This window comes from Rhineura floridana, chromosome 3 (genome assembly GCF_030035675.1).
Source record: "Rhineura floridana isolate rRhiFlo1 chromosome 3, rRhiFlo1.hap2, whole genome shotgun sequence".
Taxonomy (NCBI): Eukaryota; Metazoa; Chordata; class Lepidosauria; order Squamata; family Rhineuridae; genus Rhineura; species Rhineura floridana.
The window spans coordinates 32,503,753-32,530,772 of record NC_084482.1 but is presented as its reverse complement, the minus strand read 5'-3'; the positions used below and the strand labels follow the sequence as shown (position 1 = coordinate 32,530,772).

The 27,020-nt window shown below is 41.8% G+C and overlaps 1 protein-coding gene and 1 pseudogene across 5 annotated transcripts in view; one reads left to right on the top strand and one right to left on the bottom strand.

The window, feature by feature from the left end:
* DIP2B (disco interacting protein 2 homolog B) overlaps window positions 1–27,020 on the bottom strand; it is a 217,435-nt gene that overhangs the window by 53,523 nt on the left and 136,892 nt on the right. For 4 of the 5 annotated variants that reach the window (XM_061615250.1, XM_061615249.1, XM_061615252.1 and 1 more), the window contains exons 3-6: window positions 20,107–20,235; window positions 17,389–17,514; window positions 3,791–4,003; window positions 3–152 (exon numbers count right to left, since the gene is read on the bottom strand). In XM_061615250.1, the coding sequence (XP_061471234.1) occupies window positions 3–152; window positions 3,791–4,003; window positions 17,389–17,514; window positions 20,107–20,235 (618 nt within the window). The remainder of the gene's footprint in view (window positions 1–2; window positions 153–3,790; window positions 4,004–17,388; window positions 17,515–20,106; window positions 20,236–27,020) is intronic. The other variant, XM_061615253.1, reaches the window with a different exon arrangement.
* Window positions 26,297–26,446, top strand: LOC133382622 (U1 spliceosomal RNA; annotated as a pseudogene).

Below are 27,020 nucleotides of genomic sequence, written 5' to 3'. Positions count from 1 at the left end.
ACCATCAGCTGTGTCCATAAGGCTAGACCGGTTGGATGCTTTGTGCATGCCCTTCACTATTCCTGATGGAGGGAGATCAATAGCAGATGGGCGTGCAGAGGAAGCAGGTGTGGAGGTAGTTGCAGTAACATCCGGGGGAACTGAGAAATTTTCTGGAAAAAAGATCAAGAAAAAAATTGAGGTTCAGATTACTTTTTGCTACCAGATGGCCGAAGATGTAATATCCCAACGGCCCACCTTTCCCTGTTCTGATGCAACGGCATCTCTTTTTTTCTTGATTATCTTGGCATAGAAACTAGTAACACACAGGAAGAAAGGCCTGATCAGCAAGATAGATTCCATTTTCCATTTCCATTACAGAGCCATGTGCTATTTCACACCCGTTTTTCTAAGCAGTAGATTGCATTCCCCATTTTTAAAAGTTAACAGGACTAACTAGTCTTGATTTGGGATGCTCACTACAAAGTATGAGGGCAGGGAAACTGTAATGGTATGCCACACCATTACCCCAAGGCACATATCTCCTCTTAAATAAGAACTGTACCAAAAGGATAGGAACAAGAGAATTTTCACCCAGGTAATCTTAAACAGTAGTGTTTCTTTTGTCCGTTATTCTGAACTGCCACATTCTTGGAGCTTGATTATTGGCTAGAAAGACTAGATCCTGAACCAATGTGTGACAGAACCACTTTCTACAGTCTCAGAAAAGCCTTTCTGGTGATTCTTCTTTTTTTGCCATTTTGTCAACAAAAAATAATCCAGCTAGCTGACTATGTTGCTTCTACAGCATGGTGCATGCAATATTGAGCTCTTTCCTCATCACTTCCACAAAATTCCAGATTTTGAGTTTATTTCTGTATCACAACAGAAATACTGGCACTGCTGGATGAAATCTGTTCTGGTTAATGGCAATACCTCTTTAGGGTTTTAGTGAGATATTGTGCACTGATTTGCATGTCATGCCAAGCCAAACCATGGCTTAATGCAAGCTCCCAGAGAGGAAATTGCAACCATTTTGCTGCTCTCCAGTTCTTCTGCTGCTGTGCTAAACCATGTTAGTATGTCAAACCCAGGCTCATGGTTTAGCTCTCCTGGAAAACCACGAGCCATACATAGGAGATACCTTGATTATAGCTCATGGTTAGCCTGGAGAGAGTTAAACCATGAGCCTGGGTTTAGACAACATGCTAAACCAAGCCATGGTTTAGCTCAGAGCAGCGTAACAAGCAGAACGGCCAGGAACAAGCAAATCTCCTCTTCCAAAGCTGTGCTAAGCCATAGTTTGGCTTAACGTGATGTGCCAACCAGGCCACTGTGTCCGACATTCTCCATCCTTTGCTGAATTGCAATATATTTGTGTGTTTTAAGCAGCAGGGTGGCACATAATTGTACAAGTCAGATTTCTCAGATGTGAAAAAAATATATTATTGAATAGATTTATTCCTAAACAAAGTAACAAGAGTTATGGCTACTGGTAAAGCACTTCAGGGGCAGTGGAGTGAGGGGCCATATAATTATCACAACAGATTATACAAGGGTTAGTAGTCAAATTTCTGTAGGCAGCACATTCAGTTATAACAGCACTGATGTGGAAAAACTCCGCATACAGGTTCACCTACATCCACATACATAGTAAGACACACAAATTGAAAGCTCACACATATTACATGTGTTCAGTGAGTTTTATGCACACCAATGTCATCATTAGGTAAATGTACAACCATTCAGAAGAACAGAATATTTATTAAAAGTATCCTGCTGAGCTATTCACTACCTTCTTAAGCTGAAACATTTAATGGCCTCTCAGTATAGAGGTGTCCTGTAATTTGGGTAAGGGCATTGATGTCCTCTCCATCATTGTATGGAGATGTACAAAAAAGAAAGACTTCTTTAGAACAGCAGGCAGGATAGAGTTTCCACCACTGCAAATCTTGAAAGACATTCTAGACACACACTCTCCAGCCGAGCTCTGGAGGGCTCATCTGATCAGTAATAGTACATACTTCAATTTTGTCCAAGGGCCTACTCTCACTCAGCCTGTTATGGCCACAGGAAAAGCCTCAGTAAGTGATCATGTCAGTCTACGATGAGGAAGCTGTGCACCAAATTCAGTCTGGGTTGACCCATGCAGAATTTGATACACAGTAGCTGCCAAGCACAGGGCCACCTTGAAACAGCTGAAACTTGGCATAAGCAAAGCTTTTGTATGCATCCACCATGTGCTGAAATGGTCTGAGAGCAAGCCCTCAAAACTGCATGCAACACTAATAGCTTTCTGAAAGGGCCCTGTATCAAACCTATCTTTGGGGTCTTGATATTACATGTTGACAATGTTGTGATTATGTGGCTGATTTCAGTCCTATTTGTATTAAGTGCCTGTGCTTTTCAACTTTAGATAAATACACTTCAGATCTACTGTGCTGAGTCTAACTATAGCTACATTTTAAAATGTGGGAATATTCTAATTTAAGGGGTGGCCTTATGTTTAAATATGGTGACCGGTGTATCTGTCTCTGTGTTGAAAATGCAATGGCACCAGTAGAAACATTGCTTCTAAGTGCAGTGTGCTTAATATTCCCAAGATTGCACTGAGGACAAAGATATGTATTTTATAGTACCAATTTGACATTAGCTAATCAGCAACTGAATTGCTACCAGTTCCAATTTGAGAGCATATTTCACCACTGCTTGAACAAGAATCTCTCTTCATTTGAAGAAAGCACTATGTTTAAATAGGTAAATCTCCCAAGTTTTCCATTTTAGAAAATGACTTGCATCCCAGTAAAAGACAAAGACATCAGCAACATACATGTTAAAAGAAATAAAAAGAAGCAATTAAGAGACACCAAACATCTACACACTGCTTGCCTGAAACCAATTAAGCCAAAGCAGAGAGCACACTGAGACACAGGGGTCCCACCTGGGATGCAGCAATATCTTCTGGAACACATTATCAAGAAAACACATATGATGGAGCCAAACAAACCCTACAATTTCATACAGCAGCACCAGCAGCAGGGAGCACCTCAGAGCATCAAAAAACTGAGCTTGGGGTATCCAGATCTTTAAATCCCCGAACAAATGGGTAGACTTAGCTGGGGAAATGGTTCAGTTCTCTAGAATGCTATATAATAACTTACTCTGGAGTGGGTTGTGTTTTTTTTACCCAAGGGGGGATTATTGGTCTACTAATCAGGGGGGTTAAAGCAAGAAATTAGGCTTGTTATGTAGCCGCTTGCCACCTATGATGAGAAAAATCACTTGCAGGTAGCAAGGCAGCAGAGAGTTTCAAAAGCAATTTTTCTCTCCCCCACCCCCATTACTTGGGCTATTATGTGGAAGGCTGCAAGAACTTATTATGGCCTTGGCAGAAGGACATTTTAAAAGAAGCATGGCAATCCCTCTGGCTAGATAAGGGATACACATCTGCTACGCAACAAAGAAAATGTAAGCTATGGCAATCTCTTTGCTCATCCAGCAGTGAGAATACTTAGTGTAAATGGCAGCTGCAAGCATAAGCAACACTCATGTGCATAAGGAAAAGTGCCAGGTTGTTGTGCACATCTGTCATTACTATTATGTCAATAGGATTCTCTTTATGCAAAGTTGCTCTCTTCCTCTTTTGGGCACCTCCAAGTTCTGGGCCATGCTCACTATCGGTAGACCTCTACTTATAGGCGAGCAGAGTTTTTAAAATAATTTGGCCTTTAACATTGGGAAATTTCTGAACTTTTACAGAAAAAGAAGACTTGAAGTTTTTAGTTTTGCTGTCCGCACCCCCGGCTCCTACCTATTCGAGTATTGGCAAATACATCAGCTAGTGACCCACTGGTCCCTTTGCCTTCTCCATGGGATAGTGTAGAAGATGCTGATGAAGATGTGGATGACCCCTGAATAGATCGGTTGATCCATGACTCAGCATTCTGTAAGCTCTGATGCAATGCAGCAGATAGAGCAGCCTGGCGCCTGAGCGACCCTTCATCTTCGGATGCAGAAGACGTGTCTGTGTGGGATCAGAAAAGGGAAGCACACCGCACTTAACATGCTCTTTTTGCAACCGAGGAAACACTGGCAAAGGCTCCGTACCACCCAATGCAGAGCATGTTCAATAATGGGCCAACATGGTGGGAAAGCTGGTAGCAAGCCTCCCAACATGGACCAGCTTGTTCCTTATTACAAAGGAAAAGCTGGTAAAAATATTCTAACCTTTCCCCACCCATCCATCCTTAAAGATAATGCCCTTGTAGGTCACAACCCTGCTCTTTGCATGTTATGGAACCTGGCTGCAGTTTTCCCCAACCACCAGCAATTCTGAAATGGAAAACATCAGAATCAACCCATCTCCAAGAAGAGTTTTCAGAATAGGTGTTCTGGGAAATTGCCTATGTACTGCAGTTACCGATTTGCAGAAGGACACATATGAAAGAAATCTTCTTTACAATGCCTGAGACTATATACATGTAATAATTCCTTTGTCACTCTTTTTCCATACAGAGACGATCAACATCAGTAGAACAGAATCCTGGCTATATTAGGAGATTCTAAATGGTACAAAGAAAGAATTGTTTTATTTATTTATTTAAAATATTTCTATCCTGCCCTTCTACCCTATAATAGGGCACTCAGCGCAGCTTACAAAAATAAAATCAAACATGTACATAATAAAATTGTAAAAAGTATGGTAATAGATCTTCAGCTATCCAAACAGTGTCACAAATGTTTTCTATTTGTGCATCTGTTCACAAGTGTACACTCATGCACGTGTGCGTGTATATATCTGTACACGTACACGTACACACACAGAGAGAGACTTGTATGTAAACACCATAGCACTTGCCTTTCAATACCGTGAAAACGATAGGCTGTCTATACCTGTAGCTTGCAATAGCCTCTGACAAGGTACAATTGGTTAGGGAATACCAATTCATCTATTTGTCAGATCTTGGCAACACTAAAGGAAGAGATAAAATTCAGAGATTTGCAGATAATGTATGGATCTCATAATGTATGGATCTTAGGAGATCATACAACTGAACGAGTTAGGGCCCACATAGACCTGTAAGAAGGCATTCATCTGACCCACAGAAAGGAAAACCAGACATCTTTCAGTAAAAAAGAGCTTTAAAACAGTATGTAACCAGCAGGCTCAATCAATTTTATCCTCACACCTCCTAACACAAATGGGAAGCTATTGCCCAGTCAGCCTCAACTGTCTTACAGTGAAGCTGAAGACAGTTTCTGAAAAAGCTCTATGATCTCTCTCATCCATAAGATCACAAATCCATTTGCACATGGTGCTAAGCACAAATGGGGCAATACTGTTTCCTTGTTCCCAACACAATAGGAAATTTGATTACACAGATTTTTAACTATAAACTTAAGCCAGTAAAAAAATGTAAGCTAGAGAAGCAAATGTCTAGAAAAGCAGAGAATCATAAGACTTTCCTCTTTCAACAAGCCTTTTAAGTAGAGCCCATATCCCAGTCTGCATCTGTGTTGGAATTGCTTTTTAAGTTATTTTAAACATTTTTTTAAAAAAAGATGTTTTATTTTTAAGATGTTTCAAGATGCTTTTTAGTGTTTTGTCCCTTGTTTGCCACACTGGGCTCCTTCTGGTAGGAAGGGTGGGATAGAAAATTAATTAATTAATTGTCTGATTGCTTGCTTACTAATAGGGGATCAAGGAGTTCAAAGGTGCAGGCTGTGATCTCTTAGCCCCTGAGCATGAAACACAATTCACTTCTTTGTCTTCAATAAGCTTTGGGGCAAAATTTGAATGCAGGAGGTAATGGTAAACACACTATTTACACAACATAATTCCTTATGTAGGAACATATGAAGTTGCCTAACAGTTGGGCCACTGAACTGCAGCCCTGATCTCCCCAAATCATATACTGAGAGCACCAAACATTTGCACTGCCATGTGCTGCAAGCACAGCTGGCCTAGAGAACAAACATCTTGAGTGCAACTAACTGAACAATTCACCAAACAGGTGGGAATTTTGCACCTGTAGAAGAGACAGATGGTATCAAAGGAAAAGGTAACGGCTACACATTTCCCATACTGCTGCCAATATAGCTTTGAATTGATATTGGAGTGTACTGTAATTTAATATAAATACAGGTGGGGTGGGGGTTGGATGTATTTTTAAGAACCTTTGTTGATTAAGATGCAACAGAGCCAAATTTCCTGCCTGTCACTAGTACCAACATATTTCAATTCAGCAAATTGTTTTCAATCATGTTAGCTTAGGTTTGCAGCCTAAATATTTTACAGTAATTCAAGACCTGGCCTTAGAAGAACTACTGTCAAGAACCAACTCTCCCTTTCCTTGTGATGCTAACAGCCTGATTCATGGATATAGCTGTTACAGGAAACTATGTTGCACTTGTACTGGTCTGCCAACAAGAGGCAACTCTTAGACTTAGTTCCCTGTCTGAATTTTTTTCCTATTTGTAAGTAGCTGGAGAGTGCATGGAAAGGAAAGAGTCTTGCTGCTTTAACAACTGTAGAAGGCATGCACCCAAATCTAGAAGTCCCTTCTAATAGCAATGTGTGCATGCCACAGAAGTCTGAAGCATAATGAAACTAATAAGCTGTCCATGTTACCTCCCATAAGGTGAGGGAAGTCTTCCATGAAGTGAATCACAAAGACGACTCTTGCCATGAGGTGGGAAGGAAGTGGTAGGGAAGAGAGGGGAAGACAATTTTGTTTTCTCATCTGATGGCCAATGGACCCTGGGAAGGCCAGTACTGTGTTTCAAGAATGGTAGGAATACAGACTAGGCCTCCTTACAGTTGGGGAGCAAGGGGACAACTGAATTTCTTTCCTTTTCTCTTTGTTTCCATAGCTATTTCTTGGGGTTGTGAGAGAAGTGCTTCAAAATGCATTCATTCCCTGAATTCAACATGCTCCAAGCTCCAATCCACGCAGGAACTTTTGTTGAAGGTAGGTATGTAACAGAATTCCACCCAATTCAGATATTGTACTGAATTTTCCATGAATTCACTTATTCACAGTACAGTAGTTGTAGATTGGATTTCATTGTAGTGAATTTCCACAGCTATTTTTGGAAATGGGGTTTTTTTTTTTAAAAAAGGTCTAAAATATTGATATTAATACTGATGTTTTGTTGATATTTTCCTCAACTTATATTTCCTCAAATTTATCATCATTTCCTTTAAAAGTATTGATATTTCCTTTAAAAATATCAATGGTAATATCAATATTTTTTCCAAGGGGAAAAACAGATTGGTAGAAGCAGAGGCTAGCAGACAAAGAATGAACTTGAAACGATACCAGCCTGTTAGGTTGACCGAATGCTTTCAAACAGGCACTGGCCAATGGATCCCATCCCTAGGTGAAGGTATGGCCACTTGATTCCCTTGAGTGGCCTACATTTCAAACTTGGTTAGTCAAAGGCTGCAGCTGTACACTGCTCTGTGTGGCCAGGAAACACTGTTTTGGAGATCTTTTGGAGCAGAAGGGAGTCATTTCAATGTCCCTGCCACTTGGTGGCAAAAGCCTATGGTAGATACACTGTTCTACTATTTCTAGCCCCACCCCCATATCCTGCTCTCTGCTTCCACACATCACCAAAAGGGGCTACACATAGATAGATGATCAGAGCTCAAGTATGACAGAAGTCAAATTTTCTGGCTTGGGTACTTTGATATCCAGCTTTCCTAATCCCAGATGCAGAATGTCTGCCTGTGGTTAGTGCACTGAAGATCTTATTTCTAGACAACCTTAAGTGCAGACAAACACACAAGTACAATTATATATTACATGAGCTGTTATTTCAGACTTCAGCTTCAGAAACAAACAATAGCTTAAGAAACAGATTTTGGCCATTTGCAAAAATATCAAAGAGCTGAACATGACATTCTACTAGTCTGGCTACAATAACCAAGCCATAACCAAGTCAGTGCATGTGCTATATTTTCCTCGCTGCTATGGAGTTCACCAATCTCTAAGCCAGGACTTAAAAATCTGAGCTATGGCAACTTCAATTATCACCATAAATGCAAAATATGGCTTAGTGTAGCATCTGAATCAGCTCAACAAGGCTGCTCCTCTGGAATTTATTTGTCTTTTAAAAAAATCATTATTGGCAAACATGCAACTGAAGTGATACATTCTTTATTTATCTTATTTGAGCTATTTATATACCATTTAATCACTGGAATTCCTAAGTCGCATATAAAAGTATGTTAATTTAATAAAGTTTCTGTCCTGCCAACCTGTTCACATCCAAATTCTCTTTACGGCTAATGACAGTTAAAATATCACATGTAAGTACAATAAAACAATTTACTTGTTTTTAACTTAACACAAACAAAATAGTGAGTCAACAAAAGCCAAAACAATGCCAGTTAACTAGCCAGCTAACACAAACACCTTCCTAAACAGAATTTTACTAATCATACAGCCCTCATTCAATAGAGTTCCACAGGTAGTGTGCTGCCACAGGGCAGGCTCTGTTCCATTATAATCCACTACCTCATCCGAGATGGTAAAGATATCAGGAGCAGAGCTGGCTCAATAAATCTTAAGGTCAGAAGCTGGGGACACAGATCATCGCCAGAGCTGAACCTTGCTAGGCTTTCCTCTAGGGGGAAACATTAGGGGGGGGCTAGAATGAGGTGGTCCTTCAGATAATAAACCAGGATATACCAACACAGATGCTAGGACTGAGCCTTAGGGAGGCGTATTCAAATCTGTTTGGCAGCAAGACTCCAAGGTGACAAGGTAAGTAAATTGGAGCTACAAGAACAAAAGGCTTCCTTCCCTTTTCTCTAGTGTAAGACGCTGCATGCAGATGATTTAATCAAATTCAATCTAATCATGGGGAATGCTGTTATTTTCTACCATATTCAAACACAGCCTCTGCACATGAGGTCAAGTAGCTGGTGGGACACAAATAAAAGATGCTTTGTGTTCTCATTTGATATCTTGACTGACAACCAATAGATATTTTCCAGTCATGTGACTGAATAGATTTGCCTAAAGCAGCACTAACAGTTAAAAAAAAAAGACTGGTGCTTAAATGGAACACTACAATTTATATAGGCACCAAAATAAATGCTGAACATTTTTACTGTGCAAAAGCAAAGCAATAGGTTTAAAGCTTCAAGGCTGGCAAAAGCCTTTGCAAAGTTAATTCCATACGCATCTTTTGCAGGATTATATAACCCAGCTACTAAAAAAGAGGCCATATAAATAATTAAAACTTGAAACAGGCAGTGCTGTAGCTGGCAAATAATGTATTGCTGGGCATAAAAATGCACCTCCCTTTAAAAAAAAAATGGTGCCGAGCTAGGCAAGACCAAAGTGATAAACTATTAGGAAAATACTTGCTTCACTAAAAGCATCCTGTGTTAAATCTGACTTTTAATAGACCCTGGAGAATTCAAATCACTGGGCTGGGATCATTCCTTATCTGCTCAGCACTCCAGAGCTGTATGGAAAACATGGAGTGGTAAGTTATTGTAGGAATTATTGCTATATGATAACCAGGAAAAGAAAATATCCACACCCACTGAATTAACATCTAATAATAGGCTTGCCTATTATTGGTGCGTGATTCAGTACCAGAGCTGTTTTTACAATTTCCCTTTATATCATTTCACTAAAGCTTATAGGTTGCTTTTTAAAAAGCATACCTTGTTTACCTTTGTCAATATTTTAAAAAGCTGGATGAATAGCAAGAAGCTTGTGGCTTCACTAATTACAGCACTGCGATGTGGCACTTGCCTGTGTTTGCAAGTAGGCACACAAGACACGGAGATGTCCCTGAGACAGGCAGGTGACCTTTCTCCCTAAATACAAACAGGTCCCATTAGGAAGATTGTTCTTGGCTTCACACATCACAGTTTATATCATGTCTTCTTTTTCCTGGTTTGTCAACCCGTATAAAGGCAGAGTTCGTTGGTTCAGCTGCAGTGAAGAACTCTACCTTAATACAAGTCAGGAGCTTTGCACTGAATGTGGCATGCAATAGGAAGAGCGAATGAGAGGAAGCAACATTCCAACGCTCACCCCCAGCTTCGTAAACCATGTTTTATGAAGCCGGAAAAGATAGTCTGAATGGAGCACTCTCAACTGACATGCAGAATGTGCAGAGCTTGCAAGATTATCCCACAGTCCTCTCTATGCATTTTACAGACAGAAGGGAGGCAGTTGCAGGCTGAAGCTATGGGGCACTTCATGAAAGCAACTAATCCTCCCAAAACCATCATACAGAAGTACCTTTAAATTCCTTAGAATCTTGGATTCATGGGTTAAATCATAATGTTAATTTGCAATGCCAGGGTATCGTCTGAAGGCAAATGAGGCCACCATCTTGCTGACACTAAGCAGGTCTGGGTCTGGTCACTGCCTGGATGGGTGATCACCTGGGAACCACATGTATGCTGCCTTGATGGAAGAAAGGTGGGGTAGAAATGTAAGTAAGTAAATAAAACTTTTAGCTCTCATAGCATCCTTCAAAGTTACCAGAGCACCCTTCCTGTGCCACTCTGGCAACTCACTGGAGCAGTTCCCACGCTGCTAAGACAACATCAGAAGGCTCCTACAGCTACAGAAGGAAGTGTGTGAGAGGGCAAAAAAATAAAGCTTGTTGGGTAACAAATTACAAGTAAAATGAAAACCAAAACTGTTTCATTTAAACTCTCATTCTCACAAACATTTTCAGGGGCCAACTCACTTTTTTTTTTCCCCTATGTGGACTGTCCTGCCCGAAATTGAGAGTTCCAGTCTCAGAGGAGGCTGTGATTTTTTTTCTCTTTTTATTAAAGTTACAGTTACATTAAAAGCAGTGCGCCTCATTAACCTAACTAAGCTTTCTAGGAACTTTTGCCCTGGCTAATTCTGACTAAGTATGACTTCGCAGCGCTCCAACATTTTCAGCAATGAAACCCTCCCAAGTCAACTTAAGTAGGCTTGGCTTTCGCGCGTAAACATTGGCTCCTCTTCAACGTCTGCTGAATTTCCAGCTTCAGCTGCCACAGCACATGGGACAAAGGAGGCTGGCTCTCAGCTTCCCCCTCCAAGAGTTGTGGGCAGTCAGGTTGCTCGACCGTGGGAAGCTGCGGGGTGCCCGGCTTGGAAACATCAGGTATAGCAGGCAACACCTCTGACGCAGGCACAGGCACTGAGGGCGCGTCTATCGGAGCAGTCTCCAACAGGGCAGTCTCTGACAGCTCTGGTTGCGCATCAGCAGCGGGGGCAGAATCCGGGGGGAGCCGAGGTATCAGTGTCTGCACGCTCTTTGGTCTCTCCCTGCTGCTAGTCCCTTCCCCCAGCTCATCGACCCAGTCCTCAATGTCAGAATCTGGCATCTCGAAGCCTCCCCTCCCAACCTGGCTCACAACATGGATTTCTGAAGAATGTTTTAGAATAGGATATTCACCAACTGTACCCCTCCACATTTGCAATAAATGGATGCATCAATTTCATTCAGATGAAACTAGAAGACAAAAATTAGCTACAGCCCTTTAGCTCATGATATACTTCTAGTCCAATCTACAATGGTCAACACACCCCTGCAGCGCATGTGTCCAGTTCAATTCTGCTCCACACTGGTCTGTTCTGGGAGATTAGCAATGGGTGTTAACAAAATTATGCAATTTTTTCCTATAGCAGCTATCTGGGGAAATCAAATTACATTAAAAGCATCTGATCTGGTAAAGAAGGTCAAACGAAATGCCCATGAATGACATACTGTTGATGGAGACACAATCTGCTTCAGTCTTTTAAGGTTCTAAGCTGAGAAAACTCTATTCCTGAACTATCATTTAAGCATTTTATGTGTTCTGCCTTGAAATTATCCTCAATGGCTCAATTCATATGTAAGAGAAAACCATGGTTTCCCATTACAAGAATGCTTCCCCTCTCCTCCTCCTCTTTCATGCTTATGACAAAGATAAGTTTTCATTTATAAGCCTATTACAGTTCTCTGTAGCATCTGAATTTGGAAACTGAACTTTGTTTCAAGAATGATTAGTGAGAATAAACCAGCATCTGAAACCAACATTTGATCCTGGCTTGTTCTCACTAACCATAGTTTAAACCAGGAATGGGGAACTGTGTGGTATTCCAGATGTTGTTGGACTAAACTATCATTGCCCATTGGCCATGAGGGCTAGGGCTGATGGGAATGGAATCCATCATCATCTGGAGGACCACAGGCTCCTCAGGATTTAAACAAGCTACAGTTCCATGAATCAGACATCAGCTGTGCCAGATTGGCCTACGGAGATCAGTACCAACATGACCTTTTAATGCACATGCTGCAGCCAACTTTATTCAATCAAAAACACAATGCAGACTTGGCTACATACTCACATACAGAGGGACAAAGGAGAAATATCCTCTGCTGGTCCACATGACTGAGTAATATCTAAACACACAAAGGATCCCTACAAATAGAGATGCTGAAGTAATGTAACTTCATGACATTAGGGAATGAATTCATGCTCACACTGAGAAATGAGATGGGAGTAATTCAAGTCCTCTGAAAAGAATCTGAATTTCTACACAATTAGGTCACACATGAGGAACTTGGGAGTCCTCATACTGGGATAATGCTACAAAACCCCTCCCCATGTGTGCAGTCTTCTGCATTTGATCTGAAGAAAAATACAGCATTAAGGTTCATTAACCACTCCAAGAAGGGCTTGCAGTGGTTGTTAAAGACACTGAACATTTAAAGGCACAACTGTAGCACATGACAGGTCTAATGGAGGATATCACTTCATTAGAACCAAAATGGGAGACTTGCTCAGTCTGAATTCACAGGGAAGAGAAACCAAGTGCTCTGTGACCTCAGGGCAGCCACACATTTTATGCTAATATACTGACTGCCAGTACACCATAAGATAACTTTCAGCAAATGCATAGTAAGCACATTACACATACATGTACATATTTTGGCTGGCCTAATAAAGGCATTACCCTAATATGAATTTTGTGATTTTTCATATGGGTCAGCATGGCTACTTTGAGTTTTTACATAGACATACAAACATCATTAAAACACCACTGTATGTGTATCTAAAAATCTTGGCCCAATCAACTTTCCCAGACACATATGTACATGGATGTATATCATCTACATTTCATTGTTTACCACAAAAAAACCCCTAGTGTATACAACACAAACCTATTTGCTGCATAAAGCACAGAGTTGCACTTCAGAAACTAATAGTTTATTGTGGAACAAGCTTCCACAGGGCAATAGTCTATAGCATCAGCCAGAATCCTAGAAAAGGAAGGAACTTCAAAGGTCATGTTGTCCAACCTGGTACCAATGCAAACAATCCACTGTTAGAGTATCCCTGATAAAAACCCTTGTGAAGGCAAGTCCACCACCTTCTAGGCAGTCTGTTCCACTGTCAAACAGCTCATGCTGTCAGGAAGTTCTTCCTAATGTTTAGTCTATTTTTTTTTCTTTGTAATTGAGACATAATGTTGTCTCCGGAGCAAGAGAAAAAAAATTGCTCTATCATCTATGAGACAGCCCTACATATAGTTACAGATGCGTACCTTATCACCTCTTAATCATACCTTTTCAAAGGTAAACATACCCAACTGCTTCAACCTTTCCTAGCAGAACTAAGTTTTTGGGCCCTTTGCCATTTCTGTTGCCTTCCTCTGTACACATTCCAGTTTGCTGATATCCTTCTAAAACTGTGGTGCCTGGTACTGGACACAGTGCTCCAGGTACCATCTGAACAAAGCAGAACAGAGTGGTCCCATTACTTCTCATGATCTGGACACTACACTTCTGTGGAGGTAACATATAGTTGCATTAGTTTTTTTAGCTGCCACATTGCACTGCTGACTCATATTTAGTTTGTGGTCTATTAAAACCCTTAGATCCTTCTTCACATATCCCATTGTCAAGCCAAGTGTCACTCATCCTGTGTTAGTGCATCTGATGCTTCCCATCTAAATGTAGAACTTTACATTTACCTCTGCTGAAATTCATTTTGTTCCTTTTGGCCAATCTTCATCCTATCAAGATCATTGTGGATCCTTTTCTGTCTTCTAAGGTACATATTAGCTACCCCAACCCCACCAAATTTGCTGTCATCCGCAAATTTGATGAGCATCCCCTCCACTTTGACATCTAAGCCATTTATAAAAATGAGAAAACACTGGGCCCAGAACCCTGTGATATTCAACATGGTTGCCACTTCCCTCCAGGATGACAAGACACCATCAATGAACACTCTTTGAATACCGTCTACCAACCAGCTACAAATCCCCCTAAAAGTAGCATTGTCTAGCCCACGTTTTACTAGATTGCCAACAAGAATATATATACAATGGGGGACCTTGCCAAAAGCCTATATCCACCTCATTCACTTGATGTACTAAGCTAGTATGATGTGGACTGAGAAAGTTACAGGTATATGCAATCCATGGTAACACAGAGATATAAAGTACACTGGAGGACAAACCAAGTTAAACAAAGATATTGCAACACACAACCTGGTATCTGGGTGTGTTGAACAAATATAACACATAACTTAAACATTTTGGGGAGCATGAAACACCAGTAACAGTTCATATCCAAATAGGAAATTATTATTGTTTGCAGAGAGGGAGCCATCTATACTCATTATTTATTTCATATTTTTTGGTAAGAGGATTCAAATTTTGGAAACATCTATTCACAATTAGCATCTACCCAAAATTATTATGATATTGGAGGAGTGTGGTTTAACAGAAAGCTCGATGAAACTTACACATTGCTTCTTTTTCATGTAACAGAAGCTCCATCACCCAAATGCTGCTTTTACTTTTTTAAAAATGTAGCTCATAAGGGCAAGCAATTATGTCTCCATCATTTTGATCATCATTAATCAGCTATTCTGCTGTGGCTAGCTGACTAGTGCTGTCAGGGTTGATCAAAGCCATAGGGAATCTCTCTTCTCACAGGGCTGCTAGCTGCCAATGACAGTTAACAGCTGGTTGGCACCATGAACCCCAAATTCCTGTTAATCAAACACCCAGAAGACTGACAGAAATGAGTGTCCTCAAATCCCTGGCACATTAATGAGGATTATTATGCTGAGTAAGCTACTCAATTCTTGTATCACAAGCAAGTAATAAGGAAAGCAACAATTGGCCCTGCATGTAGCTTCGGTTGACTATACAGTATATGGCATCTTTTCAAATATATCAACAGGACTCATAAAAATGTGCAGCTACCTTTGATTTCCAATGGAATGGGAGCATCTGAATACCATCTTTGGCTTTGGAAATCTACTTGCTCATTAGTCATCACAGTCATTCAAAAGCAATGAACTTGAGCCCACAATGGCTCAAGAACTGTTGCTTACGAAACATCAGATAGGTAAGGATTTAGGCCTATGTGTCACCATCCAGCTCTGCCCCAAAGAAGGGAATGAAGGCAGATCTGCCACATCAACCAAGGAAGCCATCTTGTAGCAACAACACTAGGAGAATCAGACAATACTCTTCATGACAAACTCTCTGGGGGCCACATGCTACCAGGGGTTGTGGTCACAGCTAAAAGTGGGTGTGACCAAAGCAAGGAAGTCCTCCCCATAGCTAAATGTGAAGTTTTGAGGGCAATCTAAATTAAACTAACTCAATTAACCCCATTATAGACCCTCCGTAGCGCAGAGTGGTAAGCGGTGGTAACGCAGCCAAAGCTCTGCTCACGGCCAGAGTTCGATTCCAACGAAAGGAGGAAGTCGAATCTCCAGTAAAAGGGGTCGAGGTCCACTCAGCCTTCCATCCATCCATGGTCGGTAAAATGAGTACCTGGCATATGCTGGGAGGGTAAAGAAAGGCCAGGGAAGGAACTGGCAATCCCACCCCATATATATGGTCTGCCTAGTGAACGTCACAAGACGTCACCCTAAGAGTCAGAAACGACTCGCACTATAAGTGCGGGGACACCTTTACCTTTACCCCATTTCTTCAATGATAAAAATGAATTGAAATTCTTATTGAAAATAAACTTGCAGGCAGTTCACATCTTCCTATCCTGCGTTTACATTTATACTACCTTCTGAACCAGGGGTTTAGGTGCAAGATGTTCACTTTTACCACAGACAGCCCTTGTGCCTTTAAAGTTGGATAGCAAGTGCAGCTGCAAAAGAGAGGTGGGTGGAACATGGCTTCCAATTTGGTCCAAGACTTGGCAATGCTTATCTGATGACCTCTGATCCTTTCCAGTGATTAGCAAGCGCTCCCATAATGATTCCCAGAAGCACACTGAGCACTGCCACTGAACTGCAGCTCCTTCCCTATCCCGCCTAGCAAATCCCACCCATGATGCTATCTTCCCCATTGCTACCACTCATGCTGGACTCAACGTGGGTTTGCTTATCCTTTTTATATATATATTTTATACAGCAACACTACTGCTGATAAATATGGTAGGGAGCTGGATTTGGCTCATGCACCAGCCATTCCCCACATAAAGCAACTAATACACTAAAAATAGGCTGAACAGCTTCTCCTCTAAAATATGTCTCTTCTCCTCTACAGTACGTTAAGTTTGGGTTGATGTCAAAATCAAATTCAATGTGGTTTTTCTTTTACTTGAATGGGAAGAGCCTAACACCTAGCTATTAGAGTACTGAGCACACCATGTTTGTAAAACTGCTTTTACACGACCCTTCATTTCATTAACAGTGCAGTCTGAGAAAGAGGAAAGTGTACTCATTCATCTTTGATAGCAAAACCAGAATCTGCAGAAAAGCCGTCTGACTGGCTTTCTTTATTGGAAGATCTCTGTATATAGGGAACATTTCAGGCCACTCGATGAACAAGAATCTCCATAAAAGCATATCATGCCAACCACTGGGTAAGTGGCTGTGGTTAGTTTTTAAAAGTCTGTCTGGAAGGCCAATCCTGCAGTATGAAAGTCCTGCAACCTAATTCAACATATTCTGATGAGAAAGCAGTGAGAAAAATAAACTCTGCACACACTCAAGGGCACTCCTTTCTTTAGTATTTCTTCTTAGGTACTAGGGCTCAGCCCTCCTTAAATTCAAAACAATCACTGCACTTGAACCGATTACCATAAATCACAAGTCTTTTAATTCTCAGTGCGCATATTCAAGTTTCACCTCCTTTGGAGGTAAATTATAGGTTAAGACAACAACACAAAAACAGCTTTTTCATTTCAGAGACTTACGGAAGGTAAACAGCTTTCACTTCTTATTAAAACAAACACTAACAATAAGTTTGAGGATGTACAATTTCGGAAAGAAACATTTAAAGCAAAAAAATGGAATTCCCTAACTGTAGCTCAAGCATGATAGAGTAGCCAACTAAAATTTATTGCAAATTTAAGTTTCCAGACAGGGAGACAAGCAGATACCGGTAGATCTCTAACCTGGAGGTGTGCAGGCATCTGCGGGAGACTGTACAAATGTGGATCGTCTTTTTGTTGGCATGGGCAGGGCCATCTTCTGTTCCTTGTGTTTCGCCAAGGCTGCTTGCACTGCCTCTGTATGGATGTCTGCAAATGGGGGATGGGGTGGGGAGGGAATCAGTAAGTACATCAGAATTCTGCATGGTAGGAGAAGACGTCATCACCACCTATTGGGCTATCCTTCTGTAGCTGTGTAACAAATGCTGGGCATGCAGCCACTTGGCAAGGGTAAGCTTAATGGAACTGGGCATACTTACAAATGGCACTAAATTGACCAAAGTGGCACCCCTCTTTGTCTCTGTTTTTGTCTCTCTCTCACACATACCTATTTCAACTTGATCTATATGCCTTTTTGAGACACATCCTTCATAAGTGTGGTCAACCTTCTTAGTCTTTGGGGCTTTTGTTTGTGATAATGAGGCCGGTATAGAGGTACATGCATTGTTCTTTCTTGGGGAGGCAGTGTTTTTTGGCATGCCCACTTTTGGCACTCTCACCACTGGAATGCAGTCCCCAAAAGGTTATGAGAGTTCCAACCCAGCCCTTGGACTGAAATACGTTCCCCATCCCTGCTTCAGGCAGTGGCTGTGGAAACATGGCTGATTTCACACAATGTGAAAGGATCCTCAACCAGTGATTTCCTGCTACTATCTTTTACCATAGATAGTTTTTTTATTTCAAGACATGCATAAATTTGTTGTTAGATCCAAAGTTCCTGTGAGTGGACTGGAGGAGAGGTGATTTCATTATTTCGGTCTTCCCCCTACAGTCCTCTGTGTCCCCTGAAAAGCTGCTCCAGAGAGTTGTGGAACCCTCTGGAAAAGCATGGGAGGTAGCATCAGGAATTACAGATGGAAGGTACAATTGGTAGAAATTCAGTATGAACTTGTCCTGTATAGGGCCTTATATGTTAGTACCAACAACTTGAACTTCACCCAGTAGCAGAATGGCAGCCAGTGTAAATCCCACAAGCATGTTATATGCTGGTCGCAATTTGCTCCCACAAACAATCTAAGCGCCACATTCTGCACCAGCTGCAGCCTCTGAACCAACCTCAAGGGTAGATCCACATAGACCCACACTGCAGAAATCCAGCCACGATTCATAAAACAGAACTTCACATGCAGAGATCCGTTAAGTCTCCAATAGAACCAGATTATTCAGTTAAACTGTGAGGTCAAGAGAGTGAGTGCCCACTCTAAACGGGGCACCTGCTATAAGTGAAATTAACTGGAAGCGCCCTAGTATGACAAATGCACTATAAATGTTGCTAGTGCAAAACTCCTTTAAAACCCAGAATGCTGAACCTTTGGACTGTTTTCTAAGGCTCCATATTGCCAATTGCGGAGAAAGTTTTAACCACAGAGATCCCTTAGTGGGGATATTATTTAGAAAAGGGTCCCTATCAGTAAGCTTTTACAACTTCCTGTGTGCCTTTTTAAAAATTTAACTCATACTATACAATCTACTCTCTCTGCACTCAGAAATACAACAGCCTCAGAACATGGTTCAACATAGAACTTATACCTTTTAACCCAGTTACTTTCCCAGGGCTGTGGAGTCGGAGTCTTGGAGTCGGAGTCAGGAGCAATTTTGGGTGGAGTCGGAAGAAATGTACCGACTCCGACTCCTTCATAACTCCTTTTTAAAACTACAACTCCCATCAGCCCCAGGGATTGGGCTCGTGGGAGTTGTAGTTCAAAAAAGTAACTTTTCCAAGCTCTGGATTCATGTGGTGGTGATGAAACGCCTTGTGCTACCATTTTACTACAGTAAATGTGTTATTACTAGTTAATATACATTTGCCATTTATGAAGGAGTCAGAATCGGACAGTAGAAAAATAGAGGAGTCGGAGGTCTGGCACTGGACTTTCCTAAACTTAACCTCATAGCAAAACACCCACTCAGGAGGTATGCCAGTACAGATGTGACTTCCTCTTTCATTACCAGTCTTAAAGAATCAAACAAACAACAATTTAGAGCAGCCTTTCCCAACCAGTGTGCCTCCAGGTGTTGTTGGACCACAATTCCCATATTTCCTGACCATTGGCAATGCTGGCTGAGGCTGATGGGAGTTGTACTCCAACAACATCTGGAGGCGCACTGGTTGGGAAAGGCTGATTTAGAGCTTTAGAACCTCATCCAAAAATATGGCAATTATGCAGGGCTGATAAATGGCCTATGAGTGTTGTACATGGAAACACTCCAAAATGAAAGGCACCTTGCTGGTTTTTCTTTCACGGTGTGAAGTCTGGTAATTAGTAAAAGAAGATCATGTAACTTAACTGAAAAAAGGATGACACTTAAGGCCTTTTCTCCCCTAAAATCTAAGACTCTAGAAATGGCAGCTTGTGGGCTTACCTCTACAGCATTGTTTGAAAGGCACAATGCTTGAAAGAAAATGGAGCAGAACTCAAGTTCCAGCCATAGAAAAGATGTAGGAAATGATACAGGAAGGATTTGGTATGAAAATGCTGCATTCACAGCCCCTATTTATAAATCCCAGGACTGCATCCAATTAAGTTTTATCAGAAGTAGACACATGAAATTAACCTAATAAACCTAAGTTAGTTATGTCCATTAATGTCAATGAGTCTACTCTGATCATGACGAATACTGGATAAAAACCCCAGATTTTTTTAACTCTCTGTTTCCCAGAGGAATTTGTAACATCCTTACCAGATCGATAGCGTTCATCTCTAGCTCCCCCAGAGCGTGCCCGGTGATACTTGGATGAAGATGTTGCTGGAGCTCCTGATGGAGTGGGTGTCTGATTTCGGGGTTCCTTTTGCAGACCTGGATCAACCCCTGTGGAAATATTTTTTTTAAAATACTACATTATGAAAGAGTCAAAGAAAATAAAGACAGAGTTTTTCTGACCAACATTAATAATCTGCATCTGCTAATTGCACAGTAACAATATGGGGCTTGTTGTGGGAAATCTGCTTTACTGAGATATTTTAAAATAGACTGCACTAACAACCACAAAAGATGCTTTGAAGATTATTTATTTATTTATTTATTTAATTTCATTTTTAAACCGCCCATAGCGAATAGCTCTCTGGGCGGTGTACAAAAGATTAAAAGTACAGAAATACAAAATATCACAATAAATAAACTGAAACAAAGAGATTTAAAATTGTAACATTAAATGCTTTAAAATGCCTGGGAGCATAGCCAGGTCTTAACCTGGCGCCGAAAAGATAGAAGTGTCGGCGCCAGGCGTATTTCTTCAGGGAGGCTATTCCACAATTCGGGGGCCACTACAGAAAAGGCCCTAGATCGAGTAACTGTCCTCCGGGCTTCCCGATGGGTTGGTACCCGGAGGAGAACCTTAGACGCTGAGCGAAGTGACTGGGTCGGTTCATAGCGGGAGAGGCGTTCCACAAGATACTGCGGTCCCACGCAGATTAGGGCAGAGATGAAAAAGTCACAGGAAGATTGGATGTCTATATCCCTACAAATGTTATAGTGCTGCCTAAGTGTATAAAATATTTATTCAGCCCAGTGTAAACCAGCTGCTAGAGCATTAGTTGTCAACAACAAGGAATGTGCCATAGTGTTCAGCCTTGGTCCAGAATAGTAATAGCCAACTGACAGCCTACAGCATCTAGCGCATGACATGATTTTATCTGGACCCTATAACAGGACCTGTGGAGTGTGCATAGGATCCATATAGTTCTAAGCAAGGGCAGAAAATGAAGCAGAGGCTACTTATCATCTTAAGCCACTATTTGGGACATTAGACCAACTCTAGAAACAATTTTCACTACACTGTATATGTCTTTGCCGGCATGTATGCACCACAAAGTCCTTACATCATGAATGTGAATTTCCTACTTCGTTTTCTCATGTTCACACACACATTGCATGTGTTCACCAGATGCATGCATGCACATTTCAGCAACATTTGGAGATTCTCAACTCATGCCCAACTACACCATCCATGAAGGAACTAATAATTAAATAGCTATTCTTGTAACAATATCATGAACAGCAATGGAGAGTGCAGTGCAAATCCCATGCAACTAGACACAAGCCTTTAGCATTCTGTAAGCTGAAACATATGCAGAGGTGCATTGTGCCATCAGGGAAAAAAACCACAACTCATAGTGTTGAGCCCCAGTTACTCCAAACGCCTCAAAGCGAGTGGGCAGAGGAGGACAAGACTTCTGAGAGCCTTGACGGAGGGGGGTGAGCGTTAGCAACCCTTCAATCTCTCTGCACGCTCCCCCAGGCGGCTTAGAGCCTGTTCCACCTGATAGCGTCTAGCCACCTGCAAGTGCGCTGCCAGAGCCATTGGGGAGTGATCTCACGCGCATGCCAACTCCAACCCCCCCAGGACACCCTGCTTGGACCTTCAAACTTTTCCCCGCCAACTTACTCCCCACCCCCTGAAGTCGAGCCGGCACCTAATGAGCCTGTACTGTCCGATGAGCAGGTGGAGGCTCGCCCCCCCTTCACCCTGTGCGAGACGATACGAGAAGCGGTTCGGTCAGAGGGAGAGTCTTCGAAGGAGTCAGAGATTATGAGCGAAGATCTTTCCTACTTAAGGCGGCGCCCCTTTGATTGGGGTGCTGAGCCAACTTACTCCATATGTGGCAGAGGATGCTTAGTTAGCATAGTTAGCATCAGTAGTGAGCTAGTCTAGCTAGGCCTATGAGACACACTGCCTTTGGTGTAACAGTGAATAAAGCAAGAATTATTGCCAGACTCGCCTCCAACTCCTGTGTCAAAGTCTGGGCAGGACATCTAGCTGAGCAAGCAAGTGGCAGTTCATACCTCCTCTAGAACAGTAGAACTATCTTAGCTGCATTTCCCAACCCTAAAAATCTATGAAGAACCGCTTGGATAACCTTGCAATGGTTTTTCCAGCACAGCAATGCCAGTTTTTGCACCTGCTTCATCCTTCCTTGTCCTTAGAGGAGGAAGAGTGCTATGATCAAGGTAAGCAAGCAGTAGAAGAGAGTGGTGGACCAAGGAGGAGCAGGCATATGGAAGCAGTTGGAACCAGGGCAGAATGAACAGTCTTTTGCAATATATTTGCAGCTAGGTGCTTTTATTTATTTTATTTATTTATTTTATTTTATTTTATTTATATACCGCCCTAAGCCAAAAAGGCTCTCTTGTACATTTGCCAGCAAAAGCTGTGTATGTAGATTCATGATCACAGAATGGAAGGGTAAGTGTAGTAGAAAAATGGATTTGGGGAGGAAATATACCTATGGAACATGGAACCATGTACTTATTTTGTTTTTATTTAAAACAATGCTTCAGTCAAACAAAAATCTGATTAAGAGTATATAAAATCTAATTCCTGATTTTTTTTTCTTAGACCCTGCAATCTTCTTCGAAGGATACTATAGCATTCAAGCCCAAGAAAGTGAATTATAGAAAGTTCCTAAACTCAGCGGTACAGCCTTCTTGGGATGTTGCATGGGAAATTAGTTCTTCTAGAAGATTCTGACCTTTCTGAAAGAACAACTGAAATCTGCTATTTTTACTAAGTAGACAACAACTTTAAAAAAATAGAAAAATGGATTATTTCACACAAAGCTGTCTGACTTGGAAATCTGATACACAGTACAATCATGTTTAAAAGACTGATAGGAAATGCTTGGAGATATAAGATGTTTATAATTTGAGACATGAAGACATTAAGGTGGGAGTGGAGGCATTCACTGTTCAGGATGAATGATGTCATCACCAGTTTAACAACAAATCCATAGCTCAGATCTGTATTTTTCAGCATTTCCATCTTACACATTCACCTGTCTGTGAAGGAACTACATTACAGAGAACTCAGGCACAAGTTCTGCTCGTACAAGATACTGGCCAGACCTCATTGCTTCTTCACCTGATTAGGAGTATCTTAACACAGCAGTTCTTAAATGGTGTACCGGAGACAGCCAGTGTGTCACCGGTCACCTTTAGGGGGGTTTCAGTACCAGAGACTGCCCAGTATCCACTCTCCCTGATCTTGACCAGCGATAATACGTTGGTTAGACCAAGGACAGCTCCAGAGGGAACAGTTCATTAGAAAATGATTGTGCCAAATTCTGCCTCCATTTTGTGACTGGCTATGCCCCTGAACCACAATTTTGTGGCTGGTAAATTTCAGCTCTAGAAATTTAAGTGGGTCCTGGGGGTAGAAAATCTGAGATTCCCTACCTTAACACACACAACAGTCTCCTAAAGTTGCACACATTACAGAGGAAGATTGGTAGTAATGGTCAAATTGTCTTTGAACAAACTTTGTCTGAGACTACTGATCCTCACATTAAGCAACTTCATATATACTTTCAAGGGACACAGTTTGAAAATTAATAGCGTATATATTGTAAAGCAATGTGTAACAACCTTAATATTCCCTAGTATGGCTATATGCCTGATCACACAAGTATTGGAAATTCAACTCCTACAACATCAGTTATTGGCAATTATATAAAATGATCACATATGTAACCAGCGTCAGTTTCACAACTTTAGGTACTGGCTGCAAATCATGAGCTCCTCCCTTCAATGAATTGCCTTTAAACACAACTCCTCACTTCCAACCTATCCAATAAAAGCTAGAGGAAATTCAGGAGAGTTTGCTAATTTTATTAAAACATGCTTAAACATGTTTTGGGATTTATGGATGAAGAAATTAGCTGTCTTCTGTGGAGAAAGTAAGCCTTTACCACTAACTAATACTCAGAATCAAACTTTTGTAGCATTTCATGAGTTTCTAAACATCAAAATGATCCCTTAGGCAGAGCTGCTCCAAGGCACTGGGAAGCGGGGCAGTTGCCCCCGGCCCCGCGCTTTGGGGGCCCCCGCACTTGGCCTCAGCTGTAGCTGTAGCCACTGCACCTCCAGGAAGGTGAGGAGCACTGGGCTTTCCAGGGCCGAGAGAGGTTTCCACTCACGGATGCCGAGCTGTCCAGCCCACCAAAGGGAGAAGAGCGGAGCCTCCAGCAACCCGCAACTGCATCACCCTTGCAGCCCATCCCGCGTGCCACACGAAGGCTGCCGTGTAAGTTTGTCCCCTTGTCTTGTCAGTTTCCTCCGCCTTCCACGTCTCTCTTCGCTGCCTCCTGTCCCCTGCTACCCTAAACTTGGTCAGTAACTTGTGGGGACTGGTTTCTCTTCCCCTTGTGCCTACATGCAAACTGCTGCCTTTGCGTTGTTGTTGTTAGATCCTGTTGAATGTATTGTCATCGTCCCTGGAGGAAAAGTCTCCCCTTCCCCATTTACTTGAAAGATCTGAAAGTTTTCTGGCATGAGCTCCTTCGACTTCGTTTCTATAGCTCATAAGCCCTAAGAAAATATCTAGGGCTCAGGGGTAGGAGAGCAAAGCCATAGAACAGAACTTTTTGCTCAGTCCTTTTTGGAGTATATATTGCAATCTTGTGACTTTTGCATGCAAGCCAATCGGCTCCCTTTGGGAGGAAGGGTGGGATATAAATTTAATTAATTAATTAAGTAAGTAAGTAAGTGAGTAAGTAATTAATAATAATAATAATAATTTGAATATAGGCACAGTTAGCCTCTCTTTAATATATAGTTAAGCACATACTTAACTTGCACCCCATCCCGCTCCTGCCGTTGAAGTCAATGAGATTTAAAGGTACTTAAACGTTATGGGGATCATGCACAATTCTTCAGAAAGCAGATTAATATATTTTCTCTCCATCCCATCAGTCAAAACAGCCAAACTGGTGAGGACTAGAGAGAGGGCTTTTTCAGTTGTGGCTCCCACCCTGTGGAACTCCCTCCCAAATGATCTCCGCCATGCTCCTTCCATGATGAGTTTCCGCCAGGCCTTGAAGACCTGGCTCTTCAGGCAGGCTTTTGGGGTTGGCTAGATTTTATCTTCATTGTTTTTAGTTTTTTAATGTCTAGGTATTGTATGCCTATTTTGTACGTCGCCCAGAGTGGGTGGACAGCCAGCCAGATGGGCGACTAATAAATTCAATAAATAAATAAATAAATAATATTTTCTTTATTGCTGATTTATTACGTTATTATCATTTGCAGCACTCTCTGATATGCATAGTTTGTTCCATGCTTCGCCAAAGCAGAGTGTGATAGTGAGGAAAGGGTATCTGGGGTTTGCCAAATGCTTATGACAGAGTATGCATGCAGAAGGTCTGCTCTGTCTGTGCAATGGTGAAAGGAGAATCTCCTTAATTACTGCTAAAGTTTAAGCAGAACCCACAAGGAAGGCAGCTTGCTTGTTCCAAGGCCACCTCCTTGAAACAATGCCACAAATTTATCTGCCTGCAGGAGATAGAAGGCTTGTGTGCTCATGACCCAATCATGTAAATCCTCTCATATTTGTCAACAGGTCCAAGGCACCAGTTAAAAGCAAAAGCGACATACCCATTACAAGCAGCAGACTTGCCAACTTATTACTAACAGCTAATAGAGGCCAGCTCAAGGCATAATTTGACTAAGGGAAACAAACAGGCATGGTCTGTCCTATTTTCACAACTTCCAAAAAACTTTTCCTTCCAGGATTATATCTAGTCTAAACTCCCCACCCCGTTTTGTTACATTTCATCTCACTTACAGCATAATGAACAAGGTTACTGGTTTCAGCGGACTTAAGCACACTTACAGTGCAATCCTATACATGTCTACTCAGATGTAAGCTCCAATGAGTTCAGTGGGACTTCAATCCCTGGGAAATATGTATAGGGCTGCAGCCATAACACTGTGCTAGATTGCAGCCAAAGGCTGGAATCCTGTGCACGGTAAAGCAGCTTAAATTCCAATGATGTCAATGAGATTTAGGCAGCCAAACTGTGGGGAATTCCAGCCACATATAGGAACATATGAAGCTGCCTTATATCGAGTCAGACCATTGGTCTAACTGGCAGCAGCTCTTACTTGGCAGGGGAGATACCATGATCATGAAGGTGGTTTTCCTAGGGTGAGGCTCATCCATTGCACTCCGGGTGCACTGACCCCTGCGATTTCCCCAAATGCGGGAAACTCAGCTGCAGCAGCTCTCCAGGATTTCAGACCTGGGGTCTCTCTCAGCCCTACCTGTTGCCAGAGATTGAACCTGGGACCTTCTGCATTGAAAGCAGATCCTCTACCACTGAACCACGGCGCATTATTACAACACTATTCTGATTAAAAAGGGTTTTTTCCCCATTCTGTGTGATCTTAGGTTCCCCTGTACCTTCCTCTGGGGACCATCAAGGATCCCGTAACTAAAGATGGGATGTAGGGCTAACCTGCGCTCTAAAACATTTTTCATATAGAAAGCCCCATGGATATGCTCACTTTGAATGCTCTCAGGCCTGGGGATCTTATTAATATCAAATTTGAGGTTAGGAAGGATTTTGGAGGATTGGGTGTCTTCCCCTATGACCTGTAGCTCAGCCTTCATCAACCTGGTGCCCTCAACATGTTTTGAAGCATGCTGGGCCTGATAGGAATGGTAGTCCAAAACATCTTGGTGGTACCAGGCTGACAAAGGCTGCCATGGCTTGTCCCACCTGCTTGGGTTACCAACACTTGCTTGTTCCAAAGGTATTTTGTTTCTCTGCATTATTGTGGTCTGCAAAAGTTGGTTTGTAATGGTAGGAAACGGAGGG